A 17,897-nucleotide genomic window follows, 5' to 3' on the forward strand; every position below is an offset into this window, starting at 1 on the left:
TTATGGGGGTGAGGTGTGTGTGTGTAAACAAGCACTATCCTGAGGCAGAAGCATTTGAAAGATTCCTGGATATTGGGCTCTGTGATGAAGAGACTTCAGACATGATTAATTTTGTGTGTGTGTGTTTTTCTTTAGATTTGTAAGGACTAATTTGTAGAAGAAAGGTGGGGATACTTTTGGGAGGTTCCAGAGGAAAAAACCATGGCTAATGGGTAGAACTTCAGGGAGAGGTTTTGATTCAGCAGTAGGGGTGGACTTATAAAAATGAGAAGGAAAGGGACTACTTTTTCAGAGGGCAGAGGTGTGTGACCCCTCCTCAGGGGTTATTGTATGGATGATCTCTGTATCATAAAAGAGAAGACTAAATGATGTATTAGACCCCTTCTAGCCCTGGGATTCTTGTGCAGTGGCCAACAGAGAGATGGACAGTTCAGATACCTTAGGAACAAGGCGAGGGCACCGGTGGACTGGTTAGAATCATTTGATTTATGTGGTTAGTGGTAAACACTCCACAGCCTGAGCATGCTGCTCTGGAGTCTAGCACCAAAGGACATAGAATCAAATGTTTTTAGAAATTTGGGTAGCATGTAATCCTCCGGCAAGGAAAAGAAATAGAGCTACATCTAGCAGACACCTCAGGTGAAAAACTTACACACCAGTGCCTAGCTTTTCTGAGCATGATGGACCACTAAACTACTTCTGTCCATAGTTTTATAGGTTTTATAACTCCCTCCAGTGTAAGGATAGATAACTAAGTGTACTTATGCAGTCATTGTTGGACAGGAGTGCTGGGAGTTTCAGGTTAGTCAGAGAGATTTTAACTACTGGTTTTTGTCTGTTCATTTTGCTTTTTTCCCCTCTTTTAATATCGTTTCATTGTTGCTGAGTTAATTCTGACTCGTGGCCACCCTGTATGTGCAGAGTAGAACCGCTCCACAGGGTTTTCCAGGCTGTGACTTTTCAGAAGCTGATCACCAGGCCTGTCTTCCGAGGCACCACTGGGTGAGTTTGAACCACTAAACTTTTGGCTGGTAGTTGAGTGCTTAACTCTTTGTGCCACCCAGGGACTCCCATTTTTTAATGCCAAGCCTCTTTTACTTTTCACGCTTTTTCATGCAGTTAATGCTGCCAACTTTCTGCTTAGAACGGTCTCTGCTGAAGGTGTTCCGTCCTTCTTGTCTGCTTGGTCACACCTGTGAAATGTCAGAATGCCTGGGAGACACCTGGGCCCTCAGCTGACTTCTAAATTTTTCTAATCCCCTAATCTGCTCCTGAAATTTCCTAGTCTCATGTGCTCAGATGCCTTGGAAACACAGGAGTCAGTAAATGGATGAGTACCAGAACTGTGGCTTTGTCTTTCAAATAAGCATATTAAATGCAGTGCAAAACCTTTTCCTGAACTACAGTGAAGTTTGATATTTCATTCCACTTCTTAAACAGCTCATCTCTAACATTTTATTTGGTAACTTTTGTTCAGAAGAGAAGATGATGTATTTTCACACCGTGTATAAACAGTTTCATGCCTTCACAGAAAAAGAACTTCCTACATACGTTATACTGTTCGTAATTTGTTGTCAAGAGAGCAGGAAAAATGCTGGAATTATTTCTTTCCTGCTCATTCTAAAGGCAGCATATTAGTAAGACTATTTCAAGAAATACAACTTGGATTAGGCATTCAAGAATAAAGAGTTTTAATTGTTATTAAATGTTTTATACATGCCAGACAGTTTGCAAGGTGCTTTACATACATTGTCCTTTAATCCTCATAATAAGCTTGCAGAATAGATGGCATTGTCCTCTTTTTATGGATGAGAGAACTGAAGTTTCAAGAGGCCATATGACTTGGTACACAGCTCATAAGTGATGACAGTAAGATTTTAGTCCCAGGTTTGCCTGTCTGACTGTAAAGTCTGATTCATTCCATCGTACTGAGCCACCTCCCAAGGGTATGGCCCCTCTCTCCCCTTCTATCCTTCATTCTTTCCATTCTTTTTCTTCCTTCCTTCTTTCCTTGATATTGGCTTTTCTTTCATTTATTGAGGAAGAAGGGGTTAAAAATAAAACCATTTCCACTGTATGCTTGGCCATCAATGCTCATTGCAATATTACTGCTCACAACAGATGCATAGATAAACAAAATGTGCTATAGTCATACAATGGACTATGACTCAGCCAGAAAGAAAGATGAGATTCTGATATATGTAAACCTCAAAAACATTATGTTGAGTGACATAAGTCAGACACAAAAGGACAAATATCATCTCACCTGTATGAATTATGTAGGCTAGGCAAATACATAGAGACCAAAGTCTATTTGTGGTTATTAGGGTCTGGAGGGAGAAAAAAATTGGGAATTACTGCTGAAGGGGTACTGAGTTTCTGTTTGGGGTGACATAAAACTTTTGGAAATGGATAGTGGTGATGGTAGTACATCATGAATGTCGTTAGTGTCACTGAATTATACACTTAAAAATGGCAAATAAGTAAAACTGTAACTACTGTGACAGGGAAAAACTTAAATCCTTTTGGAATAAGGAATATAGTTGGAGATCCAGGTTTCTGAGGGCTTTCAATGCTATTCACTTTGGGGGACCTTTTTTAAGAAAAATAATACAAAATCATGAACATTAAATGAGATTTAAAAAATGAGTATTCATTTATTTAGAATGGAAAAAGTAATCACGACAAATTACAAATCTGAGTGCCAAATATCACAAACATCAGAAAACCCAGAAAAATAGGGTTTCTAAGCTGACACACCCTAAAATGCTTGTTCCATTTTTTTGGCTGCAGTCTTTAATCACTTCACATGGCAGTGATTTTCTAATGCAGGCACTACCCAGGTTACAAAGGAGATCTGTCCCTAAGTGTGTCTTTACGTCAGATTTGTAGGTAAGTTAGAACAGTGTGTACAGTTCTTATTTACCCTTACTTTAGTGCAAGAAGGAGCCCTGGTGGGACAGTGGTTAAGAGCTAGGCTGCTAACCAAAAGGTTGGCAGTTGGAATCCAGCAGTCACTCTTGGAAACCCTATGCGGCAGTTCTACTCTGTCCCGTAGGGTGGCTGTGAGTCCGAATCAACTCAACAGCAACAAGTTTTAGGGCAAGAAGAGGCTCAAAGTGTTTTCCAGGCTTTCAAAGCTGCAGGTGCAGCAAGTGAAGGTGACTGTGACGAAGAATTTGTTGCTGAGCAGGGGTTGGTTCAACCGTTCCAAAGTGAGGGCAGATTTACGTAGCATTAAAGGGCGAGTATGAGTTGTCCCCAAGCTGGATATTCATAACCCAGGAACTCGCGCTATTCTCCAAAGACATAATAGAGAGAGAACCCAGGCTGTCCTCTACAAAACCCAGTGCCATCGAGTCTAGCTTGGTTAATTTATAATTTTTTTTTTTCTTTTTTTAGAGTCAAGGAAAGTTCCACAGAGTAGCTTCTGGCTCTGTTTCTCCTCTACCACCTACATATTCCAGGTGCTGAGTGCCGTGGGACACATGTATATCACGATTTCCGTCCCTGTAGATTAGTTTGTAGGTAATAGGAATATTCCTTGATGTCATTTCTCTATCAGAACAGCTAGCAATAACTTTACCATATATATATATATATATATACGATCTCCATTAAATTCAAGCAAAATCTAAATCTATCACTGTCTCAACTTCCTTTGAGCCAGATTCAAAATATGCCCACGACCACTCTAATGCTACCTGATAGGAGTGGAAGTGTGAAGGAGGGAAAGTCAGCAGAAAGAGTGCTCTGAAATCACTTGTATTTAAATATCTTTTGCAAATTTTACTATAAAATAACACCTTGAGAACATGGCTAGAGTCTCAGGGATTTGAAAGGGGCCTTTGCAGGTGAAGGTTTCCAAGAAAATTAATCTCTGAAGGAACAGGATGGCAAAATGGTATTAAACTATATAATACGTAAAAGTCCATGCCACAGTGTGGCTTCAAAAGATAGTGCTGTATGAGGTCCTATTCTGAGCAGCTTTATCTCCCAACCCCGTGGGATGAATTTGAAGATGTTCTCTCGGAGTATTTTGTTCTACGGTAAGGAGTACTATGGAGATTGAGATGTTCTGGTACTGCAAAAATTCATCCCCACCCCAATTTCTATTTGAAAAAGACATTATTTACAAAAACAAATAGATCTCAATACTCCTATATTGACCTAACTAATATTAAACACACCATTTACTATCTTTCCAAGCAGGCCGGTTAGTTAACGTACATAGAGAAAGAGCATGCAATTACTGTTAAAGACTACACAGTAGAGAAATTTATAACAGCACTAAGCAAAACAAAGTCTTTAAGAATTCATTAAGATGTAATCAAGCTTTCGCACACTCAGCTTTTATTTGTAATTATAACATAATTACTGTAACTTGTCTAATACCCTGGAAAAAATCTTTATGCTGAGTTTCTGGATTTCTTTGCTGAATTTTCCTCACTGGTAATGTATTCAAATGCCCTTGAAGAGAACTCTTGCTGAGTTGTTTGTTATATCTATGAATGTTGCTGTTGTTAGGTGCTGTGGAATAGCTTTTTGACTCATAGCGACCCCACGTGACAGAGCAGAACTGCCCCATAGGGTTTTCTCGGCTGTAATCTTTATGGAAGCAGATCACGAGGTCCTTCTCTTGCAGAGCTGCTGGGTGGGTTTAAACCGCCAATCTTCCAGTTAGCAGTCAAGTGCTTAACTGTTCAGCTGCCTTAAATGTAAGGAGTCTTCATAATTTTATCCTGTGCCATCAACTCTATTATAATATTTGCCACTGAACTAGAACATGGCCTATAAATGCATCTCAAATTAAATAAAGCAAATGATAGGAGTATTTTAGCCTTGTATAAAAACGAGTGCATAGTTTACAAACTGTTTAAAGTGATTGAGTAGTATGAATAGTGTAAAGCTCAATTTTGAGTAAAAAAAAAAAAAAATTCCCTTTTGCTCTATTCCTAACACAATTCCTGAATGTACTTCAGAAAAATCTTTATAGCCTCTGAAAAGTTACACAGAACTTTTTTTAAGGGGTGCAACACTTTCTCTAAGTGATACATTGTTTGAAGAGAATGACATTTTCTATTTACTCTGTAAAGCCTCCCCACTACCCCTTTCTTTCATCCACCTGGTGCTGCTAAAGCCTGATATACCTGGTCAAAGAAGCATTGTTCCAAAGGTCCTCACTCTGTTCTTGAGAATCGAAGCCTGTTAGCACGATCAAAATATTATTAGATGAAGGTTTTATATTTCTTGTAAACCGGAGCTCCAACTTTAAGGTACGTTGGGATCCTGGAGGATTAGTTAAAACAGAATGCTGGGCCCCATCCTTGTTGTTATTAGTTGCAGTTGAGTTGATCTGGACTCATGACAACCCTGTGTGTGCAGAGGAGAACTCCTCCGTTAGGATTTTCAAGGCTGTGACCTTTTGGAAGCAGATCACCAGGCCTTACCGCTGAGGTGCCTCTAGATGGGTTTCAACCACTAACCTTTTGGTTAGTAGTCCAGCGCTTAACTATTTGTGCCACCCAGGGACACCTGGGCCCCATTCCTAGAGTTACTAATTTGGTAAGTCTGGGGTGGGGCCTGAGAATTTACATTAATAAAAAGTTCCCAGGTGGCAGGACCTCCTCTTTAAAAACCACTGGTATATACCATTTCATGATGCATATTTTCAAAATCAAAGTTGACAGGGGTTGCTATGCTTTCTCAGGAATAGCACATGTGCCATTTAGTAGATGAAAAGCCATTTTTGAAGCCAGGGGAGATAGTAATGCTGACTTACAGCTTCACAGGTTCTTAATTGACCATTTTCAACCACAGCTGCCCCAGGCCTAGCATTACATAATGCTTAGTAATGCAAGAAGCCATTAAGCAAGGTCTTTGCTGTAAGAATATCATCTAAAATATGTTCTTATCTCTTTAATTCCTTCTTTCATAACCATTTACTGACTGTAAAAATGACGTGGCTGGGGTGTCTGACATCTAACTTCACAAGGGGGAAGGAGAATCAAGATCAACAGCCCGAGGTTGATTCCTATGAGCCAGGGGTCAGGCCAGCCTCCACCCTCCAACCTTTTTACCAATTCTGACACCAGCCATCCATCCTACAGCACCCTCTATTTCTCTGCTGGGTTCGAAAATTCATTGCAATGGCCACATAAACTCACAGACCATACTCACAATTACAGGGTTTATTAGGGAAGTAATAGGTTACAATTCAGGTTGGGGAATGCTCAGGATACAGTTCTTTGATCAGAACGGTTGTTCTTATTTGTGCCACAGGCAGGCCTCTCCTTGGCCCTTTGGCCTGGCCTCTGCCCTGCTTTGTCAAGTGTTACAAAGCACTTTTGGCTCCACCAGTAAGTGCCCGGAGGTGCCCCACTCCACCAACAAGCCTTGGCTCTCTTGCTCCACGGGTCAGGAAGCCGTCTCCTGCCAGTCTCTGGGTTCTGCTGTCTCTGCTGCTGCCTCTCACCGATTCTGGTGTCATAGCTCTCCCTCTCTGTACTTGTTCTACTGCCTCTCTCTGTCTTTGGTGTTACAGAGCCCCCGGCCCCCACCCCGTGTCTCCCTTTAATCCTAGCAACATGGCAAATTTGACCAATCCCCTGGTTAAATTTCCATATACCTTATTTGCATGGTCCCACCACCACAAGGGTGCCGTGCACTTTACTGACATTATTAGCAAGCTTTCCATTTCCCTTGATGGGCTGCAAGTACCTCTTTTGCATAGCCCCACCCAGTCATTTGTTGAGCATTATAAAACTATGGCTAGAAGGGACATATAAGTAATTCACTGCACTGCGCTGATTAAACTGATGTGGCAACTGAGAGTTTTAATTATGGGTTTAAATTGTGGAATATAAAAAAGGTATAATAGTCGTTATGTTCTCTATACTGTCTAAAGCCATTATGAGGTCTTCACGTTAAAGCCAAAATTTCTCAATTTTCCCTTGCACCTATTCTGGTTTAGTATGCAAATATAAAGACGCAGAACAAAGAAAAATTTAACTACTTGGAAAAATTAAATTGGTATTTTCAATACTGTTTAGTGACTTTTAGATCCTAGGACATGTGTTTAATATGTATTCTGTTAATTTTTTAATGAATGTATCTCAATTACTTATTGGATAATCCCTCTAAGATGGCTGTGATAATTTCCTCATAAGATTACACTCCGTTTTAGCAGCACTTTTCAACCCTCAGAGGATAAACTCAAGGGATTCTAGAACAGCTTCTTCTTGGAGTGTGATTTCCCCGGTGTGACGGTATCTGAAGTTTAAGTAAGTACAGGCCAGTAGATAAAGACAGTGACCAAGGGTGTTTTAAAACTAAGTCCTTATTAATTAACACATCCTTGAATGTCATCAGATGACGTCTGGGCCGAAACCCTAGGATCAGGATACCCTAGTCTCTATAGATGTTGCAGAGGCTTCAATGGATTGAAAGAGGTAAGAATATAACACAAAATGATAAGCTAGGAAAGGTAATCCAATAAACAGGGAAATTTCCTGTGTTGAAGTCAAGAAGGATATTTGACTACTGGCTTCGACATTAAATAACGAGCCCTGGTGGCACAGTGGTTAAGTGCTCAGCTGCTAACTGAAAGGTCAGCAGTTTGAAACCACCAGCCACTCACTCTGTGTGGGAAAAATTTGGCAGTCTGCTTCCATAAAGATTTACAACCTAGGAAACCCTCTGAGGCAGTTCTACCCTGTTCTACCGGGTCGCTATGAGTCAAAATGGATTTTACAGCAATGGTGGTTTTGACGTTAAATAGTAAGAAATTCTTGTGCAAGGAGAATCACCTGTCTGAGTCTCAGCTTTGTCAGCTATAAAAACAAGCAATTAACGAGACCTGGTCTGCTTACCTCATAAGGTTGTTGTGAGGATTAAGTTTAATGACGGACATGGAAGTGCTTTGTCAACTCAAAAGCCCTAAACAAACATGTAGTTTTGGTGGCTGTTCAGTGAAAATTGATTTTCATTTCCCGAAAAAGAATTTAAATTATTTAATCAAATGTGCAATGTTGGCAGCTTTACCTTACCAAGCACTTTCCAGGGTTAAAATGAAGGATTTGATCACTGAAACTTGAAAAGAATACACGTAGGTTATTCTTTTTTTAAAATAAAATTTCATAGCTTTTGAACTGCTGTAAATCAGCAAATAGATATCAGCAAATAGATATAAGTTGAAGTACAAACTCCAAAATAGTAAGTATCTTTGTTGGAAAAAAAAAAGTTCACATTTCAGAGAGGTATAAACTTAATTTCATTTTAACAGTTTCATAGTAGAATTTAAAACTAAGTAGTCATTAGTTGGTGGAGACCTGGTGGCACAGTGGCTAAGTGTTTGGCTGCTAATCAAAAGCTTGGCAGTTCAAATCCATGAGTCCCTTCTTGGAAGTCCTATGGTGCAGTTCTGCTTTGTCCTATAGAGTTGCTATGAGTTAGAATCAACTCCATGGCAACATGTTAGTCATTACTTGACAAAACAGAAAAAAATCTGGTGCCAGGGCACACGATTATATTTATATAATATAAAAAAAAAAAAAACAAGGGTAAAAATTATAAATTCTCACTATTTTTCAAAAAATGAAATAGTTATATTATTTAAGAATGCTCCTGATATGTTTATGAGAAACTGTCAACAGTTGCTGAAGTCAGTATCCAAGTTTTTACTTTTTGTGCTAATATGGCAATCACTTGTGTAGTCTCTTTGACTTACACCTTACTTTGTAACTTCTCGTTGATTAATATTTACATCAGCATTTTAAATCATTGATTTAACATTTTATACTTTGAATATATTAGATTATATTATGTTAGCTGGGATTGAATTCTTTTACCTTTCATGTTGTTATATGTCGTGAAGTCGATTCTGACTCATAGCAACCCTATGTGACAGGAACTGCCCCATAGGGCTTCCCAGGCTGTAATCTTTACCGGAGCAGAGCACAGGTCTTTTCTCCTGGGGAGCTGCCGCTGGTGGGTTCGAACCACTGACCTTTCTGTTAGAAGCCCAAAACCAAAAAAAAAAACCCAAACCCAGTGCTGTCCAGCTGATTCTGACTCGTAGCAACTCCATAGGACATAGTAGTACTGCCCCGTAGGGTTTCCAACGCCTGGCGGATTTGAACTGCTGACCGTTTGGTTAGTAGCCATAGTACTTAACCACTATGCCACCAGGGTTTCCGTTAGAAGCCCAGGGCTCCTTTTTTAGGAGTAGCCAAAGCATCAACCAACTAATATTTTAACCTATGTGTTTTTATGCAAAGTAAGCTATTTTTTTCTCATTTAATATTCTATCAGTTAGGATGCTTCTAGCTGCAAGTAACAGAGAACGCAATTTGTTAATTATCTCATGCTAAAGGAATTGCACTGGTGGGAGAGACGCCAGGATTGGTTGATTTGTTAGCTTAATTATATGTTCAAGGATTTAGCTCCTTCCATCACTCCTTTGTTATTCTTGGTGTTGGCTTTCTCCCTGGGAGGGGTAACGAGGTGACTGCAGCACTTCCAAGTGTTCAGTATTACCAGGAAGGCTTGTGAAATCACAGATTCTTGGGAGCCACAACCAGAATTTCTGATTCAGTAGGTCTGGGTGGGACCTGAGAATTTGCATTTCTAATAAACTCCCAAGTGATGCTGGTGCTGCTGATTCTGAGGTCACATTTTGAGAAATACCTAGTCTAATGATTCTGGGGGAGAATAGATGTTTGAAGATCACTTACGATGTTCATTGCAAGATGGACTTTATCATTTGGAATGTAACAGAGTTCCCTTTACTCTCTTTATAAGGTCTGATACTATTTCTAGTTTGTCAACCTTCCTGTTAAATATCCTAGGCTGAAATGCCGATCACTTAGAACACCAGTGATCCTGGTAGTTGATGCTGTGGTTTCTTAGAAAATGGTTTTGCATCGAGCTCTTCGAATTAGGAGTTGGTTGGGCCAGTTTGAGCCCCAAATTTGCACTTTTTTTTTCCTGACAGCATTTTCTCCCCTTTCTTTCCAGAATCCCACTTTCCAACTTCCTCCAAGTATTACATATTTGACACTATTAAGTTACTTCTAATATCTTCTGATCTAGGCATAAGCATAGCCTTTTAAAACTATGAAAGCAAAGTTAAAGTTGCCTGAAGGCATACTGTAAATGTCTCCAATCTAACTTTTCACCCGATCTTTATTCGTAATGATGAATTTTCTAACCCAAAGGTTTAACAATTTGCTTGTGTTGCAAAAACTCCATCCTGCCAAATTGTAATGTCCTCTTAGATATCATCTATTTTGCAAACCATCGTGCCAAATTGTAATTTCCCTTCTCCCTCATCTATCTTGCAAACTATCTCTTTGGCATGGGTTCTATATTTTGCATAATATGCTCAATGGAAGTAGTGGTCTTTTTGCATAATTGTCCAGGGCCAACTTCAGGACCCTCGTAAAGCCTTGGGCTATTTCTGTGTTGTGTATCTCCCTAATTTTTTTTTTTTTTTTTTTTATCGTAATGGCAATTTTTTCCCATTTATTTTCATAACAGGAAGCACAGTGGAGACAGATGATTTCTGCAGGGGTCCTGGAAGGATATGGGACAAGTTCAAGCAAAGATGCAAGCTTTGCAAAAAAAAAAAAAAAAAAAAACCACTCCTAGAAAAGAGTGGGGTAGGAGGGTTTTAAGTGCAAAATATGCCTTTTGGAGGTCTGAGGAAATGCAGCCTTTCCCAAAGCTTAGATACTGGTGTGCAGCAGGGTTGAGACTAAAGCATTTCTGATGTGAAATTGAGAAAGCATTTAAACGGAGGGAGGAAGCCTTAGCTCTTACTGCAAACATGGCATGGAATCTGATACGGGGCCTGCAGAGCATGGTATGGAATCTTTCTCATAGTTTCAACTATTTATGACAACCAACCATCAACGAAGTTTCAAGGTTGGTAGAAGATACTAGCCATTGGCAATTTAGCTTACCTGGCTATTCTAAGGCCCGTTGCTTATATCTAGCTTCCTAGATGTCTTGTCTAGGAATTAAGAGTAGATCCTTTGATCCCTAAGGTAATGGTCGAAGATTGTGCTGGAAATTATAGTGCTTTAAGCTTTGATAGGCATTGATATGCATGCTAACGAAACCCACAGCAAGGGCTTAGTTGAAATTTCCTGTGTGTATGGAAATTGCCACTTCAATGCTGTTATCTTTTGATTTCAAATGGTTAACTGGGCTCAAATCCTGGGTGTGTAATTTCATCTGCTCTGGGCAGTGCTCAATATTTAACACTTCTTGCAATGATTAGGACTTATTCTTAGATCATGTTGTCCTAGCTAACCTTTTGTGGTTTCAGAGATGTAGATTCATTTTTAAATCTTTTAAAATCCCTCAACTTTTCTTGAAGAGTCCCTACATGGTGCATATGGTTACCACGTGTCTGCTAGCCAAGAAGTTACAGGTTTGAGTCCACCTAGAGGCACGTTGGAAGAAAGGCCTGGTGATCCACTTATGAACGATCTGCTATTGAAAACCCTGTGGAGCAAAGTTCTACTCTGACTCACATGGGGTCACCAAGAATGGGAATCAATTCAATGGCAACTTTTTAAACCTCTGCTTTACAGGAAAGTAGGAACTCAGGTTTAATTTGATCATAGGAAGCAAACAGCAAAGCCAAAGGTGGGATTATGGTTTACTCATTCAACAGTAAATATTTATTTATGATGACCACTTTTCAGACTACCCATGCTGTTGTTATTAGTTGCTGTTGAGTTAATTCTGACTCATGGTGGTTTCATGTGTGCAGAGTAGAGCTGCTCCATAGGGTTTTCAAGGCTGTGACCTTTAAAAAAAAAAAAAAATTTTTTTTATTCTACTTTAGATGAAGTTTTACAGAACAAACTAGTTTCTCGTTAAACAATTAATACACATATTGTTTTGTGACATTGGTTGCCATGACATGTCAACACTCTCCTCTTCTCAACCATTATCGGCTTTCCTGTCCCCTACTCTCTTCTCATCCTTGCTCCTCGGTTGGTGTACCTATTTAGTCTCGTTTTCTTTTATGGGCCTGTCTAATCTTTGGCTTAAGGGTGAACCTTAAGCGACTTCATTACTGAGCTATAAGGGTGTCCAGGGGCCATACTCTTGGGGTTTCTCCAGTCTCTGTCAGGCCAGTTAAGTCTGGTCTTTTTTTTTTTTTTTTTTGTGGGTTAGAATTTTGTTCTACATTTTTCCCCAGCTCTGTCCGGGACCCTCTATTGTGATCCCTGTTAGAGCAGTCAGTGGTGGTAGCTGGGGCCCGTCTAGCTGTGTTAGACTCAATCTGGTAGAGGCTGTGGTAGTTGTGGTCCATTAGTCCTTTGGACTAATATTTCCCTTGTGTCTTTGGTTTTCTTCATTTTCCCTTTCTCCAGACGAGGTGAGACCGGTGGAATATCTTCGATGCCCGCTCACAAGCTTTTAAGACCCCAGATGCTACTCAGCAAAGTAGAACGTACAAAATTTTCTTTACAAACTGTTATGCCAGTTGAGCTAAATGTTCCCCACCATGGTCCCCACAAGGGCTGTGACCTTTTGAAAGCAGATCACCAAGCTGTCTACTGAGATGCCACACGGTGGGTTTAAACTGCCAACTTTTTGGCTAACGGTTGAGCACTTAACGGTTCGTGCCGGCCGAGGACTTTGCAGATTACCCATTCTACAAGACAAAATGTTTTGGGGCCAGGGATAAATTATGCCAATTTGGAACTAGACAGAATGGTATGTTTTAAATACCATTTTTATCTCAAAATGAATCTCGGGGCCTCGTGATATGAAATATTGTATGTCTGCGGACTCAGGGGCATGAAACTCATACTCACTTTGCTCTCCTTCCTTCCCTTTTTTATCCTCAACTATAGCCCCTTCCACCCTTCACCCTAACCCAGAGGAAAGTAATTTTATTGGGGTGCATACCAAGGATCCCAGATCTCAGGCTCTGAACAGGCTCAGAACCTTTGAATGGGGAAAGTGAGTTATACTTAAATAGAAATGAGAAGAGTACACTTTAAACTCTCTACTTCAATTTCTTCGGCTCGGTTTCACCGAATGTTTCATGTTTAGAATGCTAGCATGTAGGAAAGAGGCTGTGGATTTTTGTGTGCCGATAAAATGTTTGTAGAGAACTTGAGGATTTGTGTGCTGTTAAAACCAACCAAACACGGGCAGCTCTAATTTGAGCTTATTCTCGTTTTTATTCTTGCTTCCAGCTGTGACCATTCCAGCACTGCTACAGCACGAAACCAACCAATTTCATAGCCATTCTGGCAGGTATTTCTTAGATACTGATTTCACATGACACTTCTTGCAATCAATCTCTATTTCCCCAAACTTGACACTTAACATGTCCTTTCTCCTATAAAAAGACAAATTTTTCTGTTGCTCTGTTGCAGTAGGTTAGCTTATAAAAACATAAGTAGGCTAGCTTTTAAAATACCCAATTAGAAAAAAAAAGACAACCTTTTTTTAAAAGCGACTAGGTGAAATCCCTTAACTGTTAACCCTTGGTACAATGTTGAAACAGCCTTTGAAATGAGATTGAGGAACGATTTTAAAATAAACTTTCCCAAGTTAGTTTTTAGATCTTCAAGGGCCATATATTCCTTTATCATCCAGGTTTTTAAAAATGCCAGCTATGAAATTTGATATGAAAAGCAAGATGCCTCACATCTTTTGTGAAATGGGGCACAGTATGAATAAAATGAGAACATCGTGACCATTCTTCCTCAATTTTCTCCATTTGCCATTTATTTCCCCCAAGCAGAGATGCCTGACAAATTTTTCCTATATTGCTCACATGTGACTTTTTATACCAGATGTGTTTAGTTTTGAAGGTTAAATATTTAGCACAAAACGAAGAGTACCCAAACCAAACTCACTGCTGTGCAGTCCATTCCAACTCATAGCAACCCTACAGGACAGGGTAGAACCGCCCTATAGGGTTTCCAAGGCTGTAAATCTTTATGGAACCAGATTGCTACATCTTTCATTCCTGGAGTGGTTGGTCGGTTCAAACTGCTGACCTTTCAGTTGGTAGCCAAGCACTTTAACAACTGTGCCACCAGGGCTCCTTAAGATAATAGTAGAAAGGATTTTTAGAGTATTGATTTCTAAGCAAGAAATAAGGGGAAACTTGGCCATAATACATTCCATGGCTACTCTTTCATTCTAGCAAGGTAATATCCCATGCTTTTGCTTGCTTCTCTGTATGATAGTCTTATACTTTTATAAACCTGTTGTAGTCGATTCCGACTCATAGCGAGCCTATAGGACAGAGTAAAACTGCCTCATATGGTTTCCAAGGAGCAGCTGGTGAATTCAAACTGCCAACCTTTTGGTTAACAACCAAATGCTTAACCACTGCACCACCAGGGCTGCTTATAACTTACAACGTGTCACCATTTATGTTATCGGAGCCTCATTAACAATTTTGAGGGAACGAAGGTAGTTATTATGCCTGTATCTTAACATATACAAATATATATGTATGTGTGTGTATGTTTGTGAATACATATATTCATTTGCAGTGCACATTAATCTTAGTCCCTTCCTCCCAAGATAAGGAGGTGAAGATTGCTGCACAACACAGTATCATGGTAGTTTAGCTGGTCTGAGGAGTGGATGCTGGGAGAAGGAAGAGACCTTCTGAAGCTTGTGGTCCAAGCATTCCCCATTGCTCTGGCTTGAACAGTTAATACCTGGTGACTTTCACGTACAAAATGCATACATATACATAAGAAATGCTATTTTTCATATACATAGGATGTAAAAATCGCTGCTATTGATGATTACTAGCTTGGGAGGGGGAAGTGTTCAGGCACAGAACAGATCACTCTGTAGAGAGATATTGCTGAGGTTCAAGGATTAGCTAACTGGTTGAACCTTTAAAGGTTCTTTGCTGCCCCCAAGCCTAAGTAGTTGTGAGATGACTGTGGATTAAGAATGAAGTATGTGACAATTCTTCTGGGATAAACCTGGTGTTACCCAGGTTTTTGTTTTTGGCTTAGCAATTAGAGCAATGGCTTTCACAATTTGTTGTTAGTTGCTGTTAAGTATTCTGACTCATGGCGTGCCCATGTGTCTCAGAGTAGATCTGTGGGTTTTCAGGGCTGTGACCTTTCAGAAGCATATTGCCAGACTTGTCTTCTGGTGTGCCCCTGGGTAAGTTCAAACTAAAAACCTTTCAGTTAGTAGTCAAATGCTTAACTATTTACACCACTCTAGGGCCTCTTTTCACAATTTGATGTTGTTAGGTGTTGATGAGTTGATTTCGACTCATAGCGACCCCACGTGACAGAGTAGAACAGTCCCGTAAAGCTTTCTAGGCTGTAATCTTTATGGGAGCAGATTGCCAGGTCTTTCTCCTGTGGAGCAACCAAAAAGTAAAATTTCAGTGTAAGCTACTTTAGGTATAAACATGGAGCTATAAATCTTTAAAAAAAGGGGTGCTAATTATGAATTCATTGCTAATGCTGGGGTATCACAGTGCACAAAAATAATTCTGAAAAGTTGTCTCAGATGAAGTATTTGAGCTAAGTAAAGCAATCCACGAGTTCTGGACCATGAAATTACCCTCTAATTTGTAAATCCAAATATTAATATCAAAGTGTTTATATCCTTTATATTTCTCACCTTAGAGCTGTCTTGTTTTTAACATGATGCTGTGATGTCAAGGACCGATCAGTGAAGTAACTAATAATCATTGTAAATTGATTACAACATTGAGAAGGAGATAGCACATTCATTATTGTACAAATCATAGGCTTATAAAGCCACTGTGCAGACACAAATCACTAAGCATGCAAGCCAAAGGTGGGTCATAGATAATTAACTCTTAGACTAGAAACCTGGTTTTTATGGTTACACCTTTGAAATCTAGACGTGGCCTCGCTGGAATAAAATCTCATTATTTCTTAAAAGAAAGGTAAATCTAGAAAGCTGCCCAAGATTTTTGATCCTAAACTAGTTCCACTTATTTCAGACCATACACAGAAAAACAGGCAACTCGGTCCACTTGTTTTTGATATTGAACGTGTAGTTGGTGAGCATTTTGGGGTATGTTTCAGGACCTGAGAACACGGGCAAATTTTTAACAGGTATAAGCGTTGATGGAGAAAAATACCACTAGCACCTGACGGCCTTTGAGCATCCGAGAGCTCTTTCAAGGCTGGCCAAGAACTCACTAGATGAAGCCCTGCCCTCTAGTGGATATGAGGGCAAGAGGACTCGGGTTCAAAGTCTTCCCTGTGTGTCTGGCTCCCAAGGCTTATTTATTAAAACCAACAGGCCATCAAAAAGCACTTGTTAGGGGTCTGGGTTAGGTGCTGAAGAAGTGAAAGGTCCACGTAGCAAAAGACATAGCCAGTGCCCGACGATATAAGGCCCATTCTTCGGCTTCCATCTCTGGGCGCTCGGTTTCTATTGCTCTTTCAGCTTTTCCGGCTGCCTACACCTGACTTGGACGAAAAAGCAGCTCGGGGTCCTCCCTCGAGCTCTCGGGGCCGATCCTTGCCCTCTGTTTACACGCGGGGTCTGAAACTGACCCCTCCCCGAGAGAGAATTTTGGGAAGTCGCCCAGAGATGAGCTGCTTCAGCCAAGGGAGTGCAGCAGCCCTTCAAATCGGGGGTTTGCAAGTTACGATGCAAGGCCAGGGAGGCTGTTCGCGGTTCCCAGTGCCCAGCAGAAACACGGGCGTCCCTCCGCGCTCGCCCCTTCCTCAGGCGGCCCCTGCGTCGCCTGCCGAGATTGTGACGGTCCCCCCGGCGGGAGGGGCTTCCCCGTCGCCTTTGTTGAGGGCGCTCAAACGCCTCGGGGCAGCGGCCATGACTGTCCGTCCGGACCTCGAGGCCGCCTCAAGGGAATGTGCGGCCCATGCAGGGAGCATGTCAATCTCGGATCCTCGCGCTCAGTGGGTGCGTAGGAGCCGGCGGGCCCCGACACAGGGTCAGCCAGGACGCGCCACAGGGCAGCGCAGAGCCAGGCCGTCGAGCCCACGTCCCCGACTCACGCGCGCTTCGCCCCGACCCCGCGCCGGCTCAGGGCCAGCTGCCCAGCCCTCACTTCACTTCCGTTGTCCTCGCCAGGGCGTGCGAGTGCGCGTGCGCGCGCGCCTCTTGAGCGGAAGTAGTAGCGACAAAGCTCGGTCCGCGGCGGGCCCGGGAGTGCGGGGCGCGCCGCGGCGGCCGGCGGCGGGGAGGGGCGGAGCGCAGGCGGCGGAGGAGGGAGCAGACGAGCGCGGCCGGGCTGAGCGTGACGGGCCCCCTTGCCTCCTCTCCTTTCCCCTCCCCGCCCGACCGCCGCTCCCTCACGCGCCTTCACGCAGCCGCCAGCCATCCGCCTTGCGCCGCCGCCCCGCGAGGCGCTCCTCCTCGCCCGAGGCACGCGGGGCACCCCCACGAGCCCCGCGGGTGAGTCCCCGCAGCCTGGAAAAGGAGGCCGAGACTTTGGGGAGCATCGGGCTTATCTCCCACTCATCCCTATTGACAGAAACTTCCAGATCCTGAGGGAAGGGGGTGTCCGGGGATGCACTGGCCGGGGGCGTCTCTAGGGCGCCGCCCCGCCGGCTCGAGCCGGGGACACTGGGGCGCAGGTCTCGGGGGTGCCAGAGGTGACGGCGGGGCGGGGGGTCTTTCTCCTCTCCGGCTCGCTCTCTAGCGCAGCTTCTCCTGGTTTTTCTTGCAGATGCTGCTGCTGGGGGTGGTGGGAGAAGCCGTGGGATGCGTGGCCGGGAGCGGGGGTGACAGCCTGGGATTCCGGGGGCTTCTCTTCCTTGTCCTCTTCTCGTTCCTATTTCCAGTGTGGCCGTGGCTGACACTAAAGACTTTGTAGCCATCAACCCAAGTGCAGTTTCGATGGACAATGAAGGTAAAGGCCCCTAGTA

At 42.2% G+C, this 17,897-nt stretch overlaps 1 protein-coding gene across 6 annotated transcripts in view; it reads left to right on the forward strand.

Annotated features, from left to right (window-relative positions):
* ATP2C1 (ATPase secretory pathway Ca2+ transporting 1) overlaps window positions 1-17,897 on the forward strand; it is a 183,074-nt gene that overhangs the window by 32,030 nt on the left and 133,147 nt on the right. The window contains exons 1-2 of one of the 6 annotated variants that reach the window (XM_010600484.3): window positions 17,392-17,424; window positions 17,814-17,881. The exons of 3 other annotated variants lie outside the window; for them this stretch is intronic. In XM_010600484.3, coding sequence (XP_010598786.1) covers window positions 17,869-17,881 — 13 coding nt within the window. In that variant the 5' untranslated portion in view covers window positions 17,392-17,424; window positions 17,814-17,868. Of the gene's footprint in view, window positions 1-17,320; window positions 17,425-17,769; window positions 17,882-17,897 lie in introns of those variants that run through there. 2 more of the 6 variants (XM_010600487.3, XM_023540037.2) reach the window with 2 other exon arrangements.

Source organism: Loxodonta africana, chromosome 27 (assembly GCF_030014295.1).
Source record: "Loxodonta africana isolate mLoxAfr1 chromosome 27, mLoxAfr1.hap2, whole genome shotgun sequence".
NCBI classification, from domain to species: Eukaryota; Metazoa; Chordata; class Mammalia; order Proboscidea; family Elephantidae; genus Loxodonta; species Loxodonta africana.